This window comes from Rattus norvegicus, chromosome X, assembly GCF_021556685.1.
Source record: "Rattus norvegicus strain SHRSP/BbbUtx chromosome X, alternate assembly SHRSP_T2T, whole genome shotgun sequence".
Taxonomy (NCBI): domain Eukaryota; kingdom Metazoa; phylum Chordata; class Mammalia; order Rodentia; family Muridae; genus Rattus; species Rattus norvegicus.
In genome coordinates, this window is record NC_141554.1 from 73589960 (window position 1) to 73613861 (window position 23902).

Here is a 23902-nt window from a genome sequence, read left to right on the forward strand (position 1 = left end):
ACGGGCCTCAGAGTCCTAGGAACTTGCAAGTCCGCTTCTGGCCACAAGGAGCCCATCTTTAGTAAAACAGCACAAACGACTTTAAAACAAGCGGCTTGCTGAAAATGAGTCCCTGGAAACGGTTGCTAGGGCCAGAAAACTGCGATTCCCAGAAGTCATTTGGGAAGTTTTGGTAACAAGCAGCTGGCCAATGCGGTACTGCTTCCTGTGTCGTGAGAGCTTTGGGGCTCATCTTTACAGAGTTTACCTTTGACTTCGGTAGAAATTCTTCCGGGTTTCTTTCTTTCCACAAGATGGCAGCGTCTGAAGAAGAGTTACTGCTGCCGCGGCTTCCGGAGCTCTTCGAAACCAGCAAGAAACTTCTGGAGGAGTTGGAAGTAGCAACTGAACCCACCGGCTCCCGAACAATCCAGGATAAGGTGTCCAAAGGACTAGAACTCCTTGAGAAGGCTGCCGGAATGTTATCGCAGCTTGATTTGTTCAGGTATGGGGGAGAGGGCAGTAACTGCAGAGAACGAATAGTTAGCAAGGGCAGAGCCATTGCACTTGGGTGGAAAGGACCTTTAAGGCTAGAACCGCTCAGTTCCTACTTGTTCACCCTGTGTGCATTCTTTCCATTGTCCACTTCTCCTCGGAGATGGTTAGTATCCCAGGACAATGCCCCCTCGTGTACGGCTGACTGCCTGATCCTTGGGTATGCAAGCTCAACCACTTTCTTTTAACCTGGCCAATGTGTTTGCACCACTCTCTCCCAGCCCTGTTCTTCCCTAGAAGCAAGGGCCACAGTTTAACGCTCAACCAGGCTTCACCGCCTCCTCTTTGCTCTTTCCAGCCGAAATGAAGATTTGGAAGAGATTGCTTCTATCGACCTGAAGTACCTGATGGTACCAGCGTTGCAAGGAGCTCTCACCATGAAACAAGTCAACCCCAGCAAGCGTCTAGATCATTTGCAGCGGGCTCGAGAACACTTCATACATTTCTTAACTCAGTGTCATTGCTATCATGTGGCAGAGTTTCAGCTACCCCAAACCAAGAATAACTCAGCTGAAAATAATACTGCTCGCTCCTCCATGGCCTATCCAAATCTCGTTGCTATGGCATCTCAAAGACAGGCTAAAATAGAGAGGTGGGTCAATGGCTGTAATTTGAGGGCTGTAGTTGGGGGTGCATGTGTTGGTATGTGTGGTGTGTGTGCGTGCGTGGACTACAGAATAGTGTATGTTATTTTCTTGGTTCTTAATGAACATAGACCCTGGTGAAAGCAAACTTTTCTGAATCTTAACAAGGCTTTGCCATGGTTGAGGGGGTTGTACTAAAACTTCAGGACCTCCCAACCCCTCAACACACACCTTAATGGTTGTCACTAGTGGCAATGTTTATTATCCCAACCATTAGGTGTAGCAAAGTAAATCTTAACCTTTTCCATATCACTGCATAATGCTGTTTGTATGGGGAAACTATTTCAAAAGTACACAATATTTTGAACTATTTACTGAGCAAATCTGTTTAGAAGGCATACAGGCTGGGATGTATAGCATCCTGAATTAATCATAGCCCTGTTACAGCATCATGTAACTTTGATTTAACCTTAGTTTAAAAGAAAATTCAATGAATGCTCAGTGTCTTAAGAACAAAGTTAGGCACTGGGGATAGAAACTGATTGGGTGTTTGTATGAATGTGGGTGATCATAGATCTCCGGTGAGGAAAAGTAGCGTAGAAGCAGCATGACAGTATAAAATGCAGTGGAGGGAGATGTGTGGGGTCCTGTGGAAGCAGTCAGGGGAACACACAGGCAGAGAGGGAACCAATGAGAACTAGGCTTCTCAGGAAGGGGGAGTCCTGTTCTGAGGTGTTTAAGAGGACTAAGGATATGAGGCTGAGGATGAAGAAAGGGTGGCATTAGCCCGACAAAGCAATAGAATTAGTAAAGCCACAGAGGCATTAAGTAAACAAAGCTGGCATGGAGCTGTGTGGGTGGAGAACAGTGCTTGCCCACCCATCCTGCCCCTAGCGATAAAATAAGGCTAGAGCTAACAGGTGGAGGGAGGCAGAAGGAATAACGAGGACGAGTGTCATAGGACTCACATCAGGGAGAACTGAGAATGTGAGGAAGGTAAGGACCAAGCTTGAGGCCCATTGTTAGGTACTCTGATTTGGGGTAGATTACTTAATTTCCCCAGGTGAAAAATGGAGATAGTAGGTACTCCATCATAGAGTATTTTATGGAGGATTAGCAGAGAAATACATATAAAAAACTCAGCTCAGTCAAGGTCAAGTGTAGTTATGATGGCAGAAGCAGAGCTCTGGCTTTGGGTCTCAGCTTTCCTTCTAAGGCGTTGGACTTTGACTAAGTTATTTAATCAGTGTAAGCCTTAGGTTCAGTCTTAGGTGAAATTAAATAACAGTGGTACCTAATATGGTTAGGAAGCATAAATTGGCCTAGCACCCATGAGTAAATAGCACAAATTGGGTTATAAAGAAAAAAAGGACAAGGAGATAGGAGGGGGTTGGTTTGATTTGGAAGGAGTTGCAAGTGAATATGACCAGAACACTGAACACAGTGTATATGAAATTCTGAAATAATTGATAAAAATATTTGAAGTTATAAACATAAGTTGGGATAGGGCAGAGCATAAATTCAGTACTGAGACATGTTGAATTTGAGGTAACCCGCAAGATATCTAAGTAGAGATATCCGATACCCTAAAGCTCACAGGTAAGACTTGGACTCTAGAGATTTGAGAATTCGCTACCTACTAAGCCTTCACGAATACTAGGAAGTAGTCTAGATGTTAAAAACTGCCTAAGATCAGTATTATTATGAAGCTTTGGTTCTGGTAGATACAGATAGTAACCTGGTGGATAAAGTACATTCAACCTAGCATATACAAGGCACCGAGTTTGAGTCATAATGCATGTGCAGAAATTTTCAGGTTCAGTTGCTAAGGGTATGAAGAATAAGAAAAATGTAGATGGGAACAGTGAGTCTCAGTGAACAATTTTTAAAGAAATCGGCTAGAATAATACCAAATAGATTCCAGAATCTTCTCTGAAACTGACAAATTGCCTGTAGGCATAGATCAAAACCTAAGCTAGTGACTTGTTTGTACACCCAGAAAGACTGTAGATGCCTTGAGAAACAGACACAGGTAAGGAAGTGATATCTGGTTGGAGGAGTGAGGAAAAAGTTCAGAACACAGTGGCCTGTGGAATTAGTCTCGAAAGATCACTAAACTTAGAAACTATAGATTTCCTGAATATGAAAGTAAACTCATCGTTGAAAATTTGCAAAACAAGAATATTTTTAAATCAAAAAATAAGCCGTAATTAGTATTCATAGATGTCATTGTTAACTGTCTGCTATGTTTTCTTTCAGATCTACAGTTATTTTAGTTAATAAATTATGAAGAGTACTGTAAAACAGCTTTTATCCTGTTTTTTTAAAAAGCTAATATTGTCAGCATTTCCCCTGTCATTTGAAACCATATTTGATGGTTTTGTAATATTCCATTCTCTAGTTGTACCATAATCATTTAAATTGTTACTGTCACGTATTCAGATCTGATTTTGCTTGCATTTTGGGGTGGGTTTTCTGTTTGTTTGTTTGCTTGGGGTATGTATGTGATTCTAAGTAATACTCTGAACAAACATTTGTACTGCTGTGATTACTGTTTCCTTGCGCTAGAGCCTCTTTGCATATTTTAAGACCCTTGAGGGATGACAACAATGTTGCCATCCACAAGAACAAAGTCTTAAAGTATTGCCCCTTTAAACTCCCTGAATGTCAACACTAGCAAATCCCATTAGTCAAACAGGAAAAGGATCTAACTTTGATTTCCATTTCTTTGGCCTGTAATCTTGATCTTTGAACTTTTTTTTAACCTGTGTGACAGGTGCGTTGTCAACACTGCCTCTATACTAATGCTCCTGAACTCGTGGTACTGTCCTATAATTCTTCTGACTGTGATTCTAACACCACTTACGGGGATTCACAGACACTAGCTTTTTTCCTATTTCTTCCTTTTCCTTTCCTGTTGTAGTGCTAGGGGTTGATTCCAGGGCCTCATGCATACCAGGAAAGCACTCTACATCTCTAGCTCAAACCCATGGCTTTTCACTCCCGAGTGTGCCCGAATACCCAGGTCTTCAGTGTTTCAGTGAGTGCACCGGCATTCACCTGGCTATGTAAGCAGGACACTACATGGACCTTTGTTGAATTCCGTAATCTAGTCCATCCTCCAGGCCTGTGAATTCTAACAAAAATGCTATCTTACCTTCCTGTTGCCTTCTGTCTCCACTAGCACACTCTGGTCTAAGCCATCAGTACCTCCCAACCTCAGGTAGCCAAGGCCCTGTGTAATCTGGTGTCTATTTCTCCAGTTTTCATCACATGCTCATCTCATCGGACCCTATCTACAGTGGCTGCCTTCTGGTTCTTTGAATAGACCGATTCCTTCCTTCTTTCTATGTGCTGTTCTCTCTGTATTCAGTTTTCTTCATATGGCTAATTCTTCATTGTGTAGGTCTCAGCTTAAATGTTACTCTATAGAGATCCCTTTCTGCACCAGTCTCTTTAAGTAATGAACATCTGTCATTCTCTCTTCCCGCCACATTTGTTTGCTTCATGGCATGTAGCTGTTGTGCAGTTATGTCATGTGTTCATCTCAGGTTTGTCTCTCTTCTATTAGAACCTGTGCTCTATAAGGGTCGGAACCATTTCTCTCTTGTTCATCGTGGTATGCCTGGCACAGGGCCTGGCATGTACAAAGTGTTCCAACAATGTTTATTGTTGACAAATAGGAGAGTCAACACGATCATATTCCAAACAGAAGCAGATCTGAGTGTGTACAGGGAATAGATAATAGTCCGGTCCAACAGAAGAACCAAGAGGAGTATGAGCACAGGTGTACACGAAGTGATGTGTACAAAATACTGATTGGAAACGGTAGGGCCTCAAGCTAACAGTGGTCCAACAGGAACGCAACAATAAAAGGGAAGTTATGGTTATCCCAAGTACTGCTTTTATAAGAAGCATTTGCATGACTAGAAAAATTGTTCAGAGCAAATTTGGTAGCTATATGATAGAGTGCTTACTTTGAGTGCTTGAGGGCCTGGGCTCAATCTCTCATACTGCAAACAAACACCCCCCCCCCCCCCGAGTATTCAGACTCTTGCTTTCTGTAACTCCTTCTATTCATGACTCTAGATACTGAGACTATCCTAAATAAAACACCTAAATGGTATGTCTACTCTCATATCTGCTTCCCTGTGCATATTCTCTTAAGCATCTTTGAGGACTAAGTCTGATTGTGTTTGAGTAACAGCGCCTTCATTCTCTTAACAGAAATGAAAGTAGAAGCTGGGTAAGTAATAACCTAGTGGATTTAGGTTCTTAAGTGGCAACTAGATAGCCATGCCCATAGACAAATGGAAATATGCAACTAAAACTTTGTGACTAATGCAAAACATTTAGGATCTCTCTACTTTGGTGAACATAGATGTCTCTTCCGATGGGAAAAACATATAGGTGGAAAAGATAGGAATTCAGAGTGAGTTGGGAGAGAAAAGGGAAGGAAATACCAATCAGAAGAGACCTAACAAAGTAGAAATAGAGAAATTCACAGAAGCAAAATGTTATATTCATTCTGAGGCCACTCCCCACATACCCCCCTACACACACACACACACCTTAACACATACTTTAATTCACAATATTTAGCATAGTATAACTTTCAGTCTCTAGACTTGAATTTTTCAAGGTCAGAGGCCATGACTAGTAGTGTATTAATATTCCAATTGTATTGTATCTCATGGATCATAGTTAAAGCCTGGAGGTACCTGGAGAGACAGAGTAGTATTCTACTCTGGAAACAATACAGCATTGCAAGCATTGATTCTTTAGAATCAGACCATTTTGGGGTGACCGCCTTCACTTCATAGATGGGGCATGATCAGTTCCAATCTCGATCCTAAACTCAGTTTTCTCATCTGCTATCAATGTTTATATTGCTCTTTACAAAGAATTTTATTGTGCATTTTTCCATTTGATCCTGTAACAACCCCATGAATTAGCTCTGCATTATAAAGCTATGAGAATGTGCTTTTCAAACTGACTTGACCAAAATTACATAGCTAGTAAATGGTCAGACTAGAATTGAAGCTGTTCCTTCTAATGCAAAGACAAGTGGTCACTAGACATGGTACAAAATACATTGCAGAAAGGTGATTCTGGGCAGGGGGAGAAAACTATAGAGTGAACATGTACAACTATGTCAATATGGAGGCTGCTGACTAACAGTGATGCCTGAGAGAAGTGGATAGGGACAAGATTGATAGAAAGCAAGGTGAAATAAATGATAGATTGAGGAAGGGTGGAGCAGAGATTTGAAGATCAAGGGAAATTTAGTGTTGGCCATCAGGCAAGCATGCTGGCCATCAGGCAAGCATGATGCTGGTATGTAGTCTGCATAAAAGATAACCATGCCTGATAATAGGCATTTGTGGTTGGCCCATTTGATACAGAGTTGCAATTAGTGCTCCATAACTGCTTGGAAACAACACAAGGAAACTTCCCAGTCAGGGTGGTTTTAGGGATAAAGAAGTCTAAGGCAGTAGTTGGCCCACCCTGGGGAGCCTAGAACACTGATGTAACTTAGACAGTGGTTGCTAGACTGTCCTTCAGAGCCTTATTGGTTCTACCTGTGTCTGAGTAATGTGGGGAGCCTTCCTCTAATTTTGCCAAGGCACATTTTTAGCTGTATCTTACTCACTGGGGTCCTATTTATTCAAATTCTCATGTGAACAAAATTCCTTTTCTAAGAGAAAAATTTTTGTGTGGTTTTGGGAGGGAGGGTTTGGGGGAGTTTTGGTTTTTTTGGTTTTGTTTTTGTTTGCTTTTTTAAGCCACTGGCCTGAAGGAACAGGTACTGAAGAGCCAGGAGTCTAAAGGATGGAAAAGAGCTAAGTCACAGAAGCAAGGACATAGAAAAAAGGAACGGAGAAGAGAGTGCATGAGTTGAATGATCATGGAGGAGAAAAGCCAAACAACTTTACTTAGAGGACCACTAGACTCACCCAGAATTCACCCTGGAGTATACACATTCTAGGACTCTTATATGTTGTTTGCCTATGACCTAGGCACCTCCATGGAAGAGGATAAGTAGCCACTTGTGGAACCAATTAAACATTCTCAAGTAATATTTGTAGTAGCACTCCTGAGCTAGGAATTGACCTTCGTATTCTTTTACCCAGAAGCCTACATAATGGTGATACCATAACAATTTGTAACAAACAAGATACTCTCTTGTTGGGTTAATGAAGAGCCTAAACGTTTTTATAACAGCATCTACAGTGCAGTAGTCCTTGACTTTGGCATAGAACTTCTTCTTGGCAAAATAAGCTGGAAAAGGAAAGCAAGGGGGTGGGGAAATGAGAGAAGAGGAAGAAGGCATGCATGCAGAGGAAGGAAAGAAGAGAATGCATCCACGTAGAGTTCTGTATAAACTTTGAGGAGCACCCCCTCACCTTAAACTCTCCATCGACTTGAAGCTAAGACCTTATCTAGGTACCCCTGCAGAAGAGCATCCTATTCTGGAAGTGCAGAATGGGCTTCCAGTCAGAGAGATTTTGATGCACTTCTCTTGGCAATCATGGCATTTTGACTTGGCTCCTGTTTGTTTGCAAGCCTTCATAGCTAACACATTGCCTGTTTTGTATTTTAAATGCATTTATCTCTTGCCACCTGCACTGCTCTCTCCCTATTTCTGATCGCCATCATTACCTAAAGTTATGTTGGTATCTTCTCCTTTCCCTGCTTTCTGTCTATTTTAGACACTGCTCTATGCGCATTTGCTTTTCCCTCTTAGATTGCTCTTCTGGATATCGGATGACTTCCTGCCTTCTTTCCTTGATGGCTTTGCTTAGGCTATCTCTTCAGAAGGGTCGCTTCTGCTCACTTTATATAGCATGCCTATTTCCACACCATTGTTCTGTCCATCCGCCCTGCTTTTTGCTGCGTCATAGCATGTATCCTCATCCAAGTTATCATCTATTCCTTTTGATTTGTCTTCCTCCATTAGAAAGAAAGCTGCTTGAAAGCAAGGACTGTCCTTTATAAACTCTCTGTAGCACTAAAAGTGCTTGTCATACTCTGGAGATAATTGACAGATGACGGATAGATGAGGTCCTAGAATGCATCCTGGAAATGGCAGCTGAGATCATTGAGTCCTAAAACTAGATAGAGATGAGTCAGAAGATCTACTTCAGGAATGTAATACATGAAAGGAAGAAAGATGACCAGCTTTTCAGCAGTTTCATAAGGAAGTCCTGGCATCGGTGGCAGGTAAACAATGGCCTATTAAGATTATGACATTCCTTGAAGATGCAACTTCAAAGTGGAGGACTTACAGGAAGCGCTGTGGCACTGAGCATCCAGCAGAGTGAGGACTGATATGGCCAAATGGCTAAAGCATCTCATCCTGAATGATGCTAGGTCTTAACTGAGATCAAGATATGCCCAGGCCCTGCCTTGCTTTGTAGTCTGAGGCTTGGCTCTGGCTTATAGAATCCATTCCTAGATCACAGACTCGACTTCCAAGGTAGGAGTTAGCCTACATACTGCCTGGACATCTACAAAGGTAGACCTTACTATAGCCTTTTGAAGAAATCTGTATTTTTAAGTTCATGGGTAATGCTTTTCTGTGGAACAGATACAAGCAGAAGAAGGAGGTGGAGCATAGGTTGTCTGCACTGAAATCTGCTGTGGAAAGTGGTCAAGCAGATGATGAGCGTGTTCGTGAATATTACCTCCTTCACCTTCGGAGGTGGATTGGTATCAGCTTAGAAGAGATTGAGAGCATTGACCAGGAAATAAAGATCCTGAAAGACAAAGACTCTCCAAGAGAGGTAAGCCTGATCCTTGACCACATAGCAGTGGGAAGCTGCCACCAGAAGTTTGAACGTTCTGCAGGAGAGAAATCAAATGAAAATCCTTAGCTGGATGTAGTGGTGACAATTCCAGCTACTCAGGAGGCTGAGGCAGAAGGATCACAAGTTTAAGGTCTGTCTTGAGATACAAAACCAAAGATCTTTAAACAAAAAGTATAAAACATTGGAAAATAACTTACTGGAAAAGTAGCTCAGTGATGGAGAACTTGTCCAGCATGGATAGAGCCCTCATTTAATCATCAGCACTGCAAAACCTAAATCTTTGTCAATCTCCATGAAAGCATCGTTCACATTAGGATAAGTGGAGAAAGGCTGATAGTTTGCCAGAGTCGCTTTCTGATTCATTACAGCAACCTCCCCTGATACTTTTTAATCTAAGGCACTTAGTTATAACTGGACTGTATCAAGGAAATGCTTTTTCCTTAAAGTCTGAATAGTTTTTAGCTGTGAAAAGAAGGTAGAGAAGGGGAAAGGGGCCTTTCTAATCTACTTAATTGTAGAAAAGGGAAAGAACAGGATTAGAATGGGTAACAAAAGCAGAACTGTGGGAAGTGGGCGAGAGAGAGGCAAGGAAGATGAGGCAAAAGATTAGGGAGTGAGTCTGGGCTGGGAAACGACTTAGACCTCAAGCCTTACCCAGTTGCACACTCATAGACCAGCTGATCACTCAGGTAGGAGACGTTGAAGCAGGGCATCTTCATACACAGAATGCCCAGAAGACTACCTTTCAAAAACAACCTTGTAGAAGAGCTTTTGAGTGTCTGTGACCATCCTAACCCTGTGCTGGAGCTGTTTCAAAAGATTATACGCCCTATAGCTGCTTGCTCTTTAGTACAGGACCAACACGAGTTGACTTGATCAGCCACCACAATAGTTGATCCGAGTCCTTGGCATGGCTACTTTTTCATTGGCTTGTCCCAGTGAGCCTGGGACACTTACCTGAGGAAAATAGCAATCTGGTCCTTAATGTTAAAGGACCAAAGAATGAACTTTTACTATTCCATGGTCCTACAGCCCCTTGAACATTTTTCCAGATGAAGGGTTTTCTGGCATTTTGAGGTTAGACTCTTTTGAGTCCTTTCCTGTCCCTGCTTTGTAGGTGTAAGTAGTTTTGTTAGGTTTTGTTCTCTCTCATGTGAGATGGGCTCTGGAAGTGATGCTGTGAAAACAAAATGGGTGCTTTCTACTTAACCATACTTTGTTTCAGCATGCCTAGATAGCGTTCTATAAAAACCACTGGCCTGTCCTCCCTCCCTTTATGGACAGACATCAATTTCAGTATAATGACATTAGAAAGAACTTTAGGGAAAGCTCTTAATTCTTTTCTGCAGAAGGTTGGACTGAAGGAAAGTGCTTCAGATTCAGCTCGAGGGGGGTTTTAGAACGTGGCAGGAGGCATTAGAATTCCCTTCTTTAGATGAGGGTGATCTTGAAACCAAACAGTTTTTTCTTTGTGGTAAGAAGTTTCCTGAGAACTTTTGCTCTCTCTCATTTTAGCAAAGTACATAACACCCCTCAAGACTGATAAGTAAAAGAGCCATCAAGATGGCTGACGACCCAAGTCTGTTCCCCAAAAGCCACATGATGGAAAACAAGAACTGACTCCTGCAAATCGCCCAACGATCTTCACCCCTAACTCTCGCTGACAAGAAATAAATATAGATAGAAAATAGAAAGCTTGACCACTGGTAATAGAAAGGGAGGGAATTTTGAACCCAGAGCTTTTTCCACACCAGAAGGACTTGAAAGCCCGGGTGATAAAATGGGTAAACTGGCAAATGCACCTCTAAAATTAATTTTCTTCTTAGGAATCAGCTTGTCAGTCATCTCTTCCAGAGAAGCCTCCAATGAAACCCTTCATCCTCACTCGGAACAAGGCACAAGCCAAGTAGGTAGTACTGCAGGCCGACCTGCTTCCGCAGCCTCAGTTTCGATGATTCCATGCAATGCTTGAGTTAAATACAAAATGGAAACTCTGGCAAAGTCATGGCGTCTGCTATGAGTGGTACTCTTTCACCAAAGAGACTAAAGCTTCTTTCCTGACACTTTCTCCATGTGTGTCCTCAGAAATTCCCTTCACATTGAACTTGAAAATAGGCAGATAACACAGAGAGAAGTCAGTGAATCAAACACAGAATTGCATGCTTTCCGTGGTTTTATGCCCCTATTGGCACACTCCTCGCCTTCCTGAGATACGTTCTCAGAAGGACGTATCTCCCAACTGCGATTTAATTCTGAGGGGTTGAGCCTATTCCACAGGCTCGCAGGGAAGTATTCTCCATGTTTCCGAACCACCAATTAATTGCCAATTCACAGTGTCATGGTAGAGTGCTGGTCCTTGGGGTTAGTTATTGGGAGATGACTATGGACTCTTGACTTTAATGCTTCCTTCTGGATGTGCCCTTTTCTGCATTACTGAAGAAGTTTGTGCCAGTCCTCAAAAGATTGCCATGTAGGGCGATGAGACCTGCCTCATCATTAAAGAGAAAAAGGGCTAGCCAATATCGCTCGCTTTGTTTAGTTCTCTAAATGAAATGTGATCTTTGCAGAGTATTTGGAACTGGTTATCCCAGCCTGGCAACTATGACGGTGAGTGACTGGTATGAACAGCATCAGAAGTACGGAGCCTTACCAGATCGGGGAATAGCCAAGCCGCCATCAGGTATGAAGTGCTGAGATGTATGGGCTGCTAGTTCCTTTCACCTTCACAATCAAAAACCTGAGCAAACGGTCTGACAAAAGTCACCTCGTCAGTGTCATTCACCATTAAAGCAAATAGCTGCTTCAGAGCAGGGTCATTTTTGGATCTCTCCAACTATGCCATGAAAACAGCAGCCACATAGCAAAACCAAAAACCCACTTATAACAATGTGTCATGCTGGTCCCTGTGCAGCCAAAAAAAGAGAAACTGAACAAAATAGTCATAAAAGAGCCACTCCCTACATGTCCTACAAAGTGACGAGAAGCAGGCCTAAGTTGGAGGGCAGGCCACACTTTGAAGGAGGGAAGGGAACTTAAAATTCCTTGAGAGCAGGACTCTTGATATTGTATATTCTCTGCACCCAGTTTGGTATTTAGGTCCTAGTAGGTTGGTACTCTGAAGCTTCTTTGAAAGGGAAAGGTAGGGAAGGGTGAGAGCAATGTGCATTATGGAGCAGAACAGTCAGACAGTCGCAGGCAGGCCTGGTGTGACCATACACTTGCTGCCATGTGGCATGAGACATTGTGTACCCTGCAGAGCCTTAGTTTTCTTGTCTTCTTTGACTCTTAATTATGAGAAGGAAATAGTCTTACCTTCATTTTAAGATGGAAATATGGTCTTTAAGAAGTGACTTACTCTGCCTTAACAAATACATTGGCCAGGCTAGGATTTAAATTCAAGCCTAACTTTCCTGTGTTAGTACTCTTTCTAATAACATGGGGAAAAAACAGTGGCCATTATTGTTTTGTTTTGTTTTGTTTTAGAGCTTTTCACCTCAAGGCATGCTGTATTTCATGACATAGAGTAATTAAAACTCACATAGCAACTTGTAGACTTACTGGCTGAGGAATGAGAGAACTAAATGTAAGTTAACTATTGCAATGCAAAGTGATCTGGGAAATCCTACAAAGGAAAGAATCGCAACAGAGGAGCCCTAATTAACTGGAGAATCCGATTGTTTATCAACACAAGAAAGATAAATAGGCCTTTTGGCTTTAAACAGCTTGAAAGTCTTCTAGAATTACAAGTCATTATTCTTTAGAGGATAGACATCTCTATAACACAGATGCTCTTCAACTTAGCACAGGGTTACATCTGGATTAACCCATGGTATATTGAAAGTAGACGGATGAAGATAGCTTTAAGAGCTAGGAGCTTTAAGAGCTAGGAAGAGCTCAACAGCCAAAGCTGTTGCCTCAGAAGCATCACAACTGGAGTTCAGATGCCCAGTGCCCTTAGAATTGCTGGGTGGATGTGGTCTCAGCATGTAGGCGGCACAGATGGGATCCCCAACATAAGCTAGTGAGCCAGACTAGTTAAAACATAAGCTCTGGGCACAAATAAAGGACCTCATGCTAGTATATAATGTGCAGTACAATCAACCCTTGGTTTGTACATGCACATGTGGGTACACATCCCATATGTAAAAATGCCCTTAATACATTTAGTCCACTGAATATCACAGCTTAGCAGTACAGGACATAATGGAGCAGAGTTTAAATTTTTTCCACATATGATACCTTTATGCTCTAGAAATTCTTATGTAGCCAGGAGCCTATGTGTATATAAAGTAGGCATACTCATAACATTGATATGGGTCAGCAGATAAAGGTAGTTGCCTCCAAGACTAACAACCTGACATTCAGCTCCATGACCCATAGTGGAGAGAGAGTCAATTCATAAGTTAATCCTCTAACCTCCATAAACACGCTGTGGTATGTGTGACCTCATGCACATATACAAACACATAAATAATTTTTAGAAATATTTTTAAAGATTTGGTTTTTACTTTTATGTGTCTCTGCAGGGACATGTACTTTCCATGCAAGCATGAGGACATGAGTTGAGTCCCTTCAGGTTGTGTTTCTTTAAAAAGTCAGGTGTGGTGGTGCATAGCCTGTAATTCTAGTGCTGGGGACACAAAGACAGCAGGATCCCTGAAACTCACTGCTGAGCCAGGCTAGACAAATTGCTAAATTCCATGTTCATTAAGAGACATTTTAAGGGCTGGAGAGATGGCTCAGTGGTTAAGAGCACAGACTGCTCTTCCAGGGGTCATGAGTTCAATTCCCAGCAACCACATGGTGGCTCACAACCATCTGTAAAGAGATCCAATGCCCTCTTCTGGTGTGTCTGAAGATAGCTACAGTGTACTCATATACATAAAATAAATAAATAAATCTTAAAAAGAGAGAGAGAGAGGGGGAGACGTTTTAAAGTATAAATTAGAGAGCAATTCAGGAAGATTGTCAGTGTCAACCTCTGGTCTCTGCACACAGACAAATATACTCCTTTTACAGGAAAATTTGAAAGTATACAGAAGTAAAATACACAGACAGCAAAGACAGGAATTCTTGTTGATGTCCCTTAGAAGCAGTAGGAGCCAGAGACAGCCGAGTATATTAAAGTCCTAGGGGAAGGCAGGGAAATTGTCACCCTATTAAATGAAATGAGGACATGATCACTTCAAATTAACAGTTGAGGAGAAGGTTTTAATTGTAGATATGAGATAGAGGAAGCTATGTAAATATGAAGGATGCCGGAGGCATCTCAAAGAGTCCAGAGCAGGGAAACAGGCTGAATGTGACCTGCGGCCTGAACCAGGCCATGAGGAGAGAGGGAGAAAGAGACCTTCACACGTGTGTATTTACACTCACAGAATAAGACAAACCATAGACTGATGCCAAATATTTTAAAAGATATATCTGATAAGAGACTGCTATCCAAAATATTCTCTTAAGATACAATAAGAAAATGCACAGCCAGATGAAATAAAATAGACCAAAAATATCTTAATTAGACATTTCACTAAATAAGATATGAGACGCTCCACATCACATGGTTAGGATAATATAAATTAAAACAATCAGGTGCCACTACTCGTCCAGTGCATGGCCAAATCCAGAACACCTTAAATGTAAATGGAACAGAACTCAAGTGAGAAATCGAAAATCGACCATCTTCATACAACTGCCTACTATTAATAGGAAATGATGTATTTTTGAAATATAAAAAATATATTGATTATCAAAAATGAAAAAAATCTAAAGCTCTGTACGTTCTTACCAATAGGGACAGTGATATTAGATGAAGCAGATGGCAAAGGAAAAGGGTAGTTAAAACGATCATTCCATAGTGATCAAAGAAAGGGGCCGCTTCCCAGGAACACTCATGAAGTGGAACTTTGGAAGTGCCTGTTAATGAGCCTCAAATTACAGGAAGACAAAAACAATTAAACGGAGAAATAGACAAAGCTACATTTATAGTTGGTGTTACAGTTTGGATTCTGTGTGTCCGAAGCATGTGCAGCAGGTAGGGCTTTGGGAAGTGAGTGGATCCTGGAATCTTTGACTTTATCAGTAAACTAATCAGTTCATAGCCCATAATTTGGTGGGCTGTTAGGAAGGGATAGACACTTAGGAAGTAGGGGCCTTATTGAAGGGAATGGGTCCTTGAGGGCCCTTCTCTCATGCTTCCTCTCTGGTCCCTAGCTGCCACGAATAAATAGCTTTGTTCCAGCACATGCTCTCCTCACCATGATGTTCATCGTTACGTGGAACCCAAAGTTATAGGGACAAGTTATGAAGAATTGGAACCGTGAAACAAAAGAAATCTTTCCTCCAGTGTTTTTCACCCCAGCTATATTGTCGTTAGAGGATATAATCAGAAATGTTAATATTTCTTTTAGTAATTTATAGAGTTCTATTTACCAGTAAGGCTATAGAAAAATCTGATCAACATTGTCAGTCATCCTCCACTATTTGGCATTTATAGCACTATGTCCAACAACAGCAAAATAAACGTTTTCAAATACACACGACACATTCACCATATACTAGGCTGTCATAAGTTTCCATTAATTTTCAGAAATTGAAATCACAGTGAATGTGTTCTTAGACCATAACATAGCTGGGAAATTCCCTAAATGGGAATTAGCACCGGAGTAACCGACAAGTCAAGGGAGAATTGCAAAGGAGAAGCATCAGACTTTGAGAAATACAATGAACATTGTGCCAAAGGGGACGTATGTGTAATGTTGAAAATACAGTGGTAGGGGAAGGGGGCAATAAAACCAGTGATAGAAAGCCCTACTTCAGTAAGTCGGGAGAAAAGAAGACAAATAATAATATAATAAATAATATAAATATCTGATATGCAGGATATCTGATATGTGACTCCTCCGAAGGGCATCGTGATCCACAGATTGAGAACCACTGGTATAGCCATAGCCCCTAAAAGGAAGAAACAGAGCCCATAATGTTACTATGAAGCCATAGTCATTGTTTACTCGGATATCCATACATAGCAGAATAGATAAGTAAATTTTAGTACATTCATACAGTGAGCCGCTGTATAGCTATAAGGTTAGACTATACTTCTTCAGCTGTAAGTAACATGTTTAATACATGACGATTCATTGGACTACACTCACATTTTTTTACTTTTCAACATGTGTTTATCTTCAATAAAAGTACAAAATAAACTTGGGCAATATTTACAACAGAGATAGACGAGGACAGTGAATCCATGTGAACCACAAAGTAAACCTAGAGAAGGGCAGGTAGGTCGTCTGGGCTTCATATCAGCAGGTTACTGGCCTCTGTGCAGGAGACACTGTGAGCTAGCTACCTGGAAAAACTGACGAGAGCTTCAAAATAGTGTGTTTAGTAACACCTGCAGTGAGTCCAATTGAAGGACGGCACGTGAAAGTAGGGGAGGTTCTGCTATCCAGTATAACCTTCCCAAGGTGGCTCAGTGGGTAAAACCAAGCAGGTGAGACGCACCCATGATTAGGCAGTGTGACGAGCAGAACAGTCCAGCCTGGAATGAACTCTTGAAATTAATCCCCCTGGTCTCCCAGGGCAGGGACCACAGGGCTTTCAAATAGTCCATCCCTACTCACTTAACAGCATTATTTCAAATTTGTTCTCTTCTTATGTTTTGTATTGTTTTGTGTCTCTGAGTAAAATCAAAATTAGGAGAAGAAGGAGACGGGACATATAAAAGTGAGAGAGAAGCAAGCTAGCCGTGTAAGGTGGATGCCATAGTTCTCCAGTGGGTGTGAAAAGCCCCAGCAGGTAGCCCCTGGGCAATTGTACTAACTACCTGGAATCCCAAGGTTTGATAAAAGTTCCGAAAAAGTAGATTCTAAGAATGGTTAGAAAACTGTGAATATACTTTTAAATATTTGAGTTGTGTGACATGTAGAATATATTTCAAAATTGTAAGGAAAAGTCCCAACGTCAAATCCCACACAAAATTAAAGGGCTAAAGGAGATCATTGCAAGCAGTCCAGAAGGAGAGGCTAACAAAAGCCAGGGGCGATAGCCATGCCTGTAGTCCTAGCACTTAGGAGGGGCAGGCAGGAGAGCGTGAGTACAAAGTCGTCCTGAGCCACTCAGTGTCCCAGGTCAGCATGGACTGTGCTACCCTGTCTCAAAGCACAAACAAAAGCACAAATAGGAAATAATATTTTTAAATGAGATGGGAGATACTAGTTGAAAAGTAGCACAGACCGCAGAGGGCCCACCTGACTTAGGGTCGAGAAACTTGGAAAAGCTAAAATAGAACAAAAGAAAAATGATCAATACTGAGACTGCCTTACCAGGAAAAAAGAAGAGAGTCAACAGAAAAACAGAAATTAAACAAGAGTTTGGAGACAAGAAAATGTGATCAAAATTATATTGTGTGTGAAAAAAGATTTAAATATTTTTTAAACAAGGAAAAATATAGACTGAAGCTGATAAAGAGGATTTTGGATAAAATGGCAAATATTAAAGACAGATATAAAAAGCATATTATATTCCTGAAAAATTCACCCAGAATGAATAAGACTAATTTGAATAAAACTACTAAGTTTTTTAAAAAATTAAATATCATAGACATCTCTACATTTGTAGTAATTTAATTCTGAAGTAAAAAAAAGTATTAGCCTGCCTGTGAACTATGACACACTTCATCCTGTGAGAAAACAAAGTAGCAAACACTTATGATCCTCAGAGAGGAAAGATAGGAGCCAAGACCTTGCAGTATAAAAGCTTTTAAGTATAAAGGGTTCCAATGGTTTTCAAAACCCAGGAACTCTGTTTCCATGTTTCCCTCTCTGAAGAATTTTCTAGAAAATGAGATTGAGACCACTGCCATAGTGAGAGCCATTGGTGGTGACTGGGAACAGTTATTGGTAGAACCAGACTGAGAGTTAAGAGGGAATGAGTGTGTAGTGCTCATAAACTTGGATAATGTACATACACACTGCAAAAATGACGAAATGAGAAAAGTATACAAAAAGCTTTAACAGTTCTCAGTGATTATGTAGGTGATAGTGTTAGTATCATTATTCAAAGCTGTACAATATAAGGGAGTGTCATTGAAGAATTCTCCTGTATTCATAGCATGTCCTGTCTCTGAGAATGAGGGCTCTTGATGTGTAACAACACAGATACAACTTAAAAAAGTTTCCAAGGAAGTAACAGCAATGCTGTATCCCTGATATGGACATGTGAAAGCATGTATTTCACAGTAAAGGCACATTTGCTTTAACCACTGAAAATACTAGAAACAAGGAGGAGCCTAGTAATATGTATACCCACTGGCCTAAATTGTGGCATTGAAATGCCATTCGCAGTGTGGCTGTGATTCAAGCACTCAGTGGTAGGGGTAAAGTAATATGAGGTCAAAGCCAGCAGGGTCTACACAGTAGGATGCCATCATAAACAAGAGAAAAGAAAAATTCCTGACAGGAAAAAGCAAACTATCTTTGAGAAATAGCCTTTCTGTCTACGGCCATACCACCCTGAACGCGCCCGATCTCGTCTGATCTCGGAAGCTAAGCAGGGTCGGGCCTGGTTAGTACTTGGATGGGAGAAATAGCCTTTCTGATTCTGCGAGGAAGTAGTCCACAGAAACTTAGCTCATATGTTGGGAAAGACTGGGAAACTTCCATTTTCACTAGCCAGTTTGGCTTCCAAAAGGATAACTGGAGATCAGGAGTGTAGTTCACAGGTCAAGTTTTGGGTTAGTATGTGCAGTACCCTCTTATTTTCCCACCCCCTAGGGCCACAAGTAGAAGAAAATGGAGTTTACAGGTACAGCTTAGTTAAGAGAGCACCTGCTCAGTGTTTATGAAGCTTTGGGTTCATTCTCCAGTACCCCACACAAAAAAGTCAAGTAAAAGTAGCATGAGTACGTTTGACAACCAAACCTTTCTTTATCAGTGTCTATACTGTATTCTTAGTTCACATAGGAAAATGGTACAAACTTAAGGGTATCATACAGTGTTTCAGTATACATATATATTTTCAAATAAACATAGCTGTCTCCACAAACATCATTTCACTTAATTAAAAAAAATAAAAATAGATGTACCATATGATCTAGCTGTCCCACCACTGGGCAGATATCCAAAAGAAAGCATTCAAAATTCTTCTAGCTTTTTCTTTCTCTCTTTGTGGCTGTAGGAATGGAACCTTGGGCTTCACATCAGTTAGGTAACCACTCTACACTGAGCTTAATGTCCAGGCCTCCTTTTATTAGTATATTGTCATTATTTTAGGTTACTATTCTGTGCAATAGAATACCAGAATTCTCCTCCAGCTTAACTGTAGCTAAGGACCCATTGACCATCCTTTGATCCATCCCTCCCTCTCCCATACTCTTTCCAGCCTCTGGTAACCACTATGCTCCTCTCAACTTCTATGCTGTCGACCTTTTCTTAGATCCTCTGTCTGAGTAAGATCATTCAGTACTTTCCGTTCTATGCCTGGTTTATTTCACTTTATTCCCTTCAGTTGTAACTGTCATCTCAGATGTCAAGCTGTTCATCCTTTATGAGTCTCTGCATAGTATTCTTTTGTGTATTTGTAACACATTGTCTTTATCCATTCTTCAGAAGAGAGACGTTTAGCTTGATAGCACTTTTTATACTGTGAGTGAGCATGAGAGTGCAAAAGTCTCCTTGACAGACTAATGTCATTTCTTTGGGGTATTTTCCCAGCAGCAGGATTACTAGATCATATGGGGCCTCTGTTTTTACTTTCTAAGGAACTTCCTACTGTTTTTCACAGTGACTACACTAGTTTATAACCCCACCAACAATGTTCAAGAGTTATTTTTATTCACATTCTCTTTAGACTTAGTTTTTCCCTTTTTCGTCATAAGCATTCTAACTGAAGGTCTTGTACTTTTGGTTAAGGTCTCCATAGTAACTAATAATACTAATCATTTCTTCATATATGTATTGGTCATTTGGATGTCTTCTTTTGAGGAATTTCAACTTGAGTCTAGTGCTCATTTTTAAATTAGATTGTTTGGACAGTTTGGTTTGTTTTTGTTTTTTGGTTTTTTTTTTTTGGTTTTTTTTACTATTGAGTTTTCAGAGTTCCTTCTATACTCTGGATATATATCCCTAACTGGATGGAGACTTTTCTCCAGATCTATAGATTCTCTCTATCCTGTTGATCATTTCTTTTGCTATAGAAAAACTTTTTTGTTGTAGTTTGAGGTAATCCCATTTGTCTCTTTTTTGGTTTGTTTCCAGTGCTTTGAGGGTCTTCTCTAAAAAGACTCATCTGGTAAAGGCCGTACAAGACTGATAAGCTCCTGACTTCAATCACCAGAGCCTACATGGTGGAAAAAAGAAACAACCCCACAAGTTGTTTTGTGGGAAGCCACCCCTCCTCACAAACACACTAAATAAACAAGCAAACAAACATAAAAGCAAATCAATCTTAAAATATCTGCCTCTTCCAGTATCTGAAGTGATTTCACCTATGTTTTCTCCTAGTAATTTCATATTTTAAGTCTAATATTTAACTGTTTCTAGTAGATCTTTGTAAATGAAAGTAGAGGACTAGTTTCATTCTTCTACATGTAAACAGCTCATTTCCCCTACTGTTTACTATTTCCTACGGTGTTCCTGGCATCTTGGTTTAAGATCTGCTAGCCATGGCTTCTAAAAATATGCTTTTAGGATCTCTTATTTCATTCTTTCAGTCGATGTATCTGTTTTTACATCATTACCATGCTGACTCTGGTGTGTGTATATGTGTGTGTGTATGTGTGTGTCTGTCTGTCTGTCTGTCTGTCTGTCTGTGTCTGTGTGTGTGTGCTGTGTGTGTTTTATATGTGGCTGTTTGAATGTGTTCCTAAATGGAGACAGAGGTTGATATCAGTCATTAAGTGTCTTCTTCAATTGTTCTCTGTTTTGTACAAGAGTCTTTTTACTGAAACTTTAGCTCATCAATTTGGCTAGCCAGCTTGCTGGTGAGCACCAGAAATCTGCCTCTCTCCACCTCTCCAGTGCTGGCAATGTACTCATGCACTGTTCCATCAGTGCTGGGGATCCGAACTCAGATCCTCATGCTTGTGCAGCTAGCACTTACTGACTATCTCTTCAGCCCCAAAGAATACATATTTTTCTCAGAAAATTTTGTGGGTGTTATATTATTAAAAGGTGAACTGAGATAAATGAAAGGAAGTTTATTTAATGCAAATTACTGGAAAATTGGAGACCTGCAGTAAATAAATTCCAAGTCCTGTTAAAAATTTATCGAAGTATGCCAAATTATCAAAAAGCACACAAATCAAGTGTCAGAGTGAGTGACTGTCCATGGTACCGTTTCTTTCATTGGATTCTCAGGCATGCTTGACAGCATGAGAATTCCGTGACATTAACAATTTCAAGAAAAAATAAATACATAGATTATGTGACTATAATAAAGCGGGGGCTGGCAAGATGACTTGCAATCAAGAGCCCTTAGTACTCTTGCAGAGGACCCAGGTTCAGGTCCCAGTACCCATGTCTTATCTCACACCAAAATGTAGCTCCAGTTCTGGGGGATCTGATGCCCTCTTGATGGCTCCTGGTGCTCATAAAACTCACACACACACACACACACACACACACACACACACACACACACACACACACACACCCCTAATTTGTTTAATCTTAAAAAATGAATAAGCAAATTGGTAATGAAATAAGTCACTTGTAATGACACATCATTGGAAATTCCTAAAGCATGTATTTTTTTTAACTTGAGTGATTTTTGGATTTCTAGGGTTTTTATTGTTACTTGTAGCAGGGGTGGGACTTGCTTTTGTTTGTTTGTGAGTTTGTTTTAATGAAGGGATGGTTGACCATTTAGCAAGAATGCTTTTCCAAAATAGAATCCATTTATGGAGAATGCCTCTATGATCTTGGCTTTTGTGAAAACTCCCAGAGGCATCTTTAGTTACTACCATGGGCAAGCATGTCTTGTCCTCAGCAGTGGACACGCCCTCCCCGTTTGTGCAGTGCCCGGGCAGCTAGCCGTGCCCTGTTCTCTCTGCGTGTGCTTGCGTACTGAGCAAAGCCACGCTTCTAATGTCAATTTGCATTTCCTCAGTTTCATCTCTCCTTCTTTCATTTTTCCTGTGTTAGCTGATTTTCAAAGAGCAGCTCAGCAGCAGGAAGATCAAGAGCAAAAGGATGAAGAGAATGAGGAGAAAGCCTTGCACAGGATGCGAGAGTGGGATGACTGGAAGGACACGCATCCCAGGGGCTATGGCAACCGGCAGAACATGGGCTAGTCATTCCAGAAGGCCAAAGGACAACGTGGTGCACACCTTCACACCAAGGACAACTTCAGGAGGGTGCAGTGAGGGCAGCCATGTGGAGTCTTGCATTGCATTTGATAGTGTCAAATAATTGCTTGTACCCTAGGTAATGACCAGTGAATTTTTGTTTGGCTTTATTAATCTCATCATGGTGTATTCTGATTTCTTAAGCGGTCAGAAAAGAGCACCAAGAAATGGCTCTATATAATCAACGATAGTATGAAGTAATTCTCTTAAAAAAAATAAAACCCCCCTATTATGTGGGCCTATGCACAAATGTGGGCATCAGCTGGTTTTGTTGAATGTGGGGAGCCCCAGGATCCAGCTGTGGGTCTCTGAGTATCTGGAAATCCCTGTCATCTCCTGTCGTTCTGAGCAAGAATTGCCCAGACTTTCTCCTTCCCACTAAGTGTGCTATGTGCCCTGTGAGCAATACCCGGGCTATGAAATACTGCTATAGAAGAGATGACGAAAGAGTTTCAAAAATCAGAGCTATGGGTGAAGGAACCCTTAAAAATGAGTCTCACAAATATATTGGTCCATCCAGTAATCTCTTGGGAGGTAGAAGGAGGAGGCTCAGAAGTTCAAGATCATCCTTAACTATATAATGAGTTCAAGGCCAGACTCAGCTACATGAAGCACTGAATAAATAAAAAGCTTCTATTTTAAAAGTCCTACCTTCCTACCTCCCTAGTTCTATCCATGGCCAAGTGAAATGGGGGCACCAGAGAAGTTGCTCTTAAGATGTATCCTTTACCCTCACAGGAACATTATTAGCCTAAGCCTTAAGGTGAAAGCAGTCACCTCCAGCACATGGGATGACCTCCTTGTCTATATGGTGCCGTGCCTGACATGGTGGCAGTGTTTGCCTTTGCTCCCGCTGATTAGATAAGGAGATGCGGAGAAAAGGGAGGCACCCATGTCACTGAAAGGATCAACTTTCTGGGATAGAGGGGTTGGTACCCTCTAAGAGCAGCCTATGATCTCCTTAGAGAACATCCTTTTGTTCTGTGGCTCCAGTCCACTTTGGTTTCCTTTGAAGAGGAAGATGACTCAGCCCTCCTATTCCAGCTCCTGCAGTCTAGCTGAGGAGAAAGCTTTGCAGAGACTCAATCCCTCTTGTTTATGGGGTGGGAAGTCGAGGGCTGTCAGGTGCTGAGGAGGAGGTTGTTTCGTGGGTGGTGACAGCAAGAAGGCTACCAATAATATATTTGTATACTGCCTAATAAAGGATCTGTCTCCCCCTCACACAGGCTCCTGAAACTGGTAGAGCATGGATGAAATTTCCTACTGAGCTAGAAGCAGTGTTCTCAGTTCTCCTCCAGTGGTTGCCCGGCTACCTCTAGTCACAGCTTTTTCTTCTGCCCTTAGAACCCCACCCTGAACTTTATTTACAAACTGGCCAGCTGGGGTTACCCCTTGGTCTGAGTCCTTTTAAGATTGTACTTTCTGCAGTATCCAACTTCATTAAGCCTCTGCATACATGGAGACCCAAGAGGCAGACCACAGGAATTGAGTTCCAATCCTGGCTTGGACAAGTAGAGCCTGTGTGAGTTCATGTAGTAAAAACCTAAAGTGTCTTTCTTCTGTGGATATAAAGAAGTTGTCTCCTAGGTCTGGGATGATTAAGTATAACATCAGGCAACTAGAAAGTA

General features: G+C 41.2%; 1 protein-coding gene across 1 annotated transcript; it reads left to right on the forward strand.

The window, feature by feature from the left end:
• The first annotated feature begins 281 nt into the window (after nt 1-281).
• Nucleotides 282-22524, forward strand: Igbp1 (immunoglobulin binding protein 1). The gene is made up of 6 exons (NM_031624.3): nt 282-484; nt 833-1126; nt 8710-8905; nt 10756-10835; nt 11497-11609; nt 22072-22524. Exons 1-6 carry the CDS (start codon nt 294-296, stop codon nt 22218-22220), a joined length of 1023 nt encoding a protein of 340 aa, NP_113812.1. The 5' UTR covers nt 282-293; the 3' UTR covers nt 22221-22524.
• Nucleotides 22525-23902: the final 1378 nt, after the last annotated feature.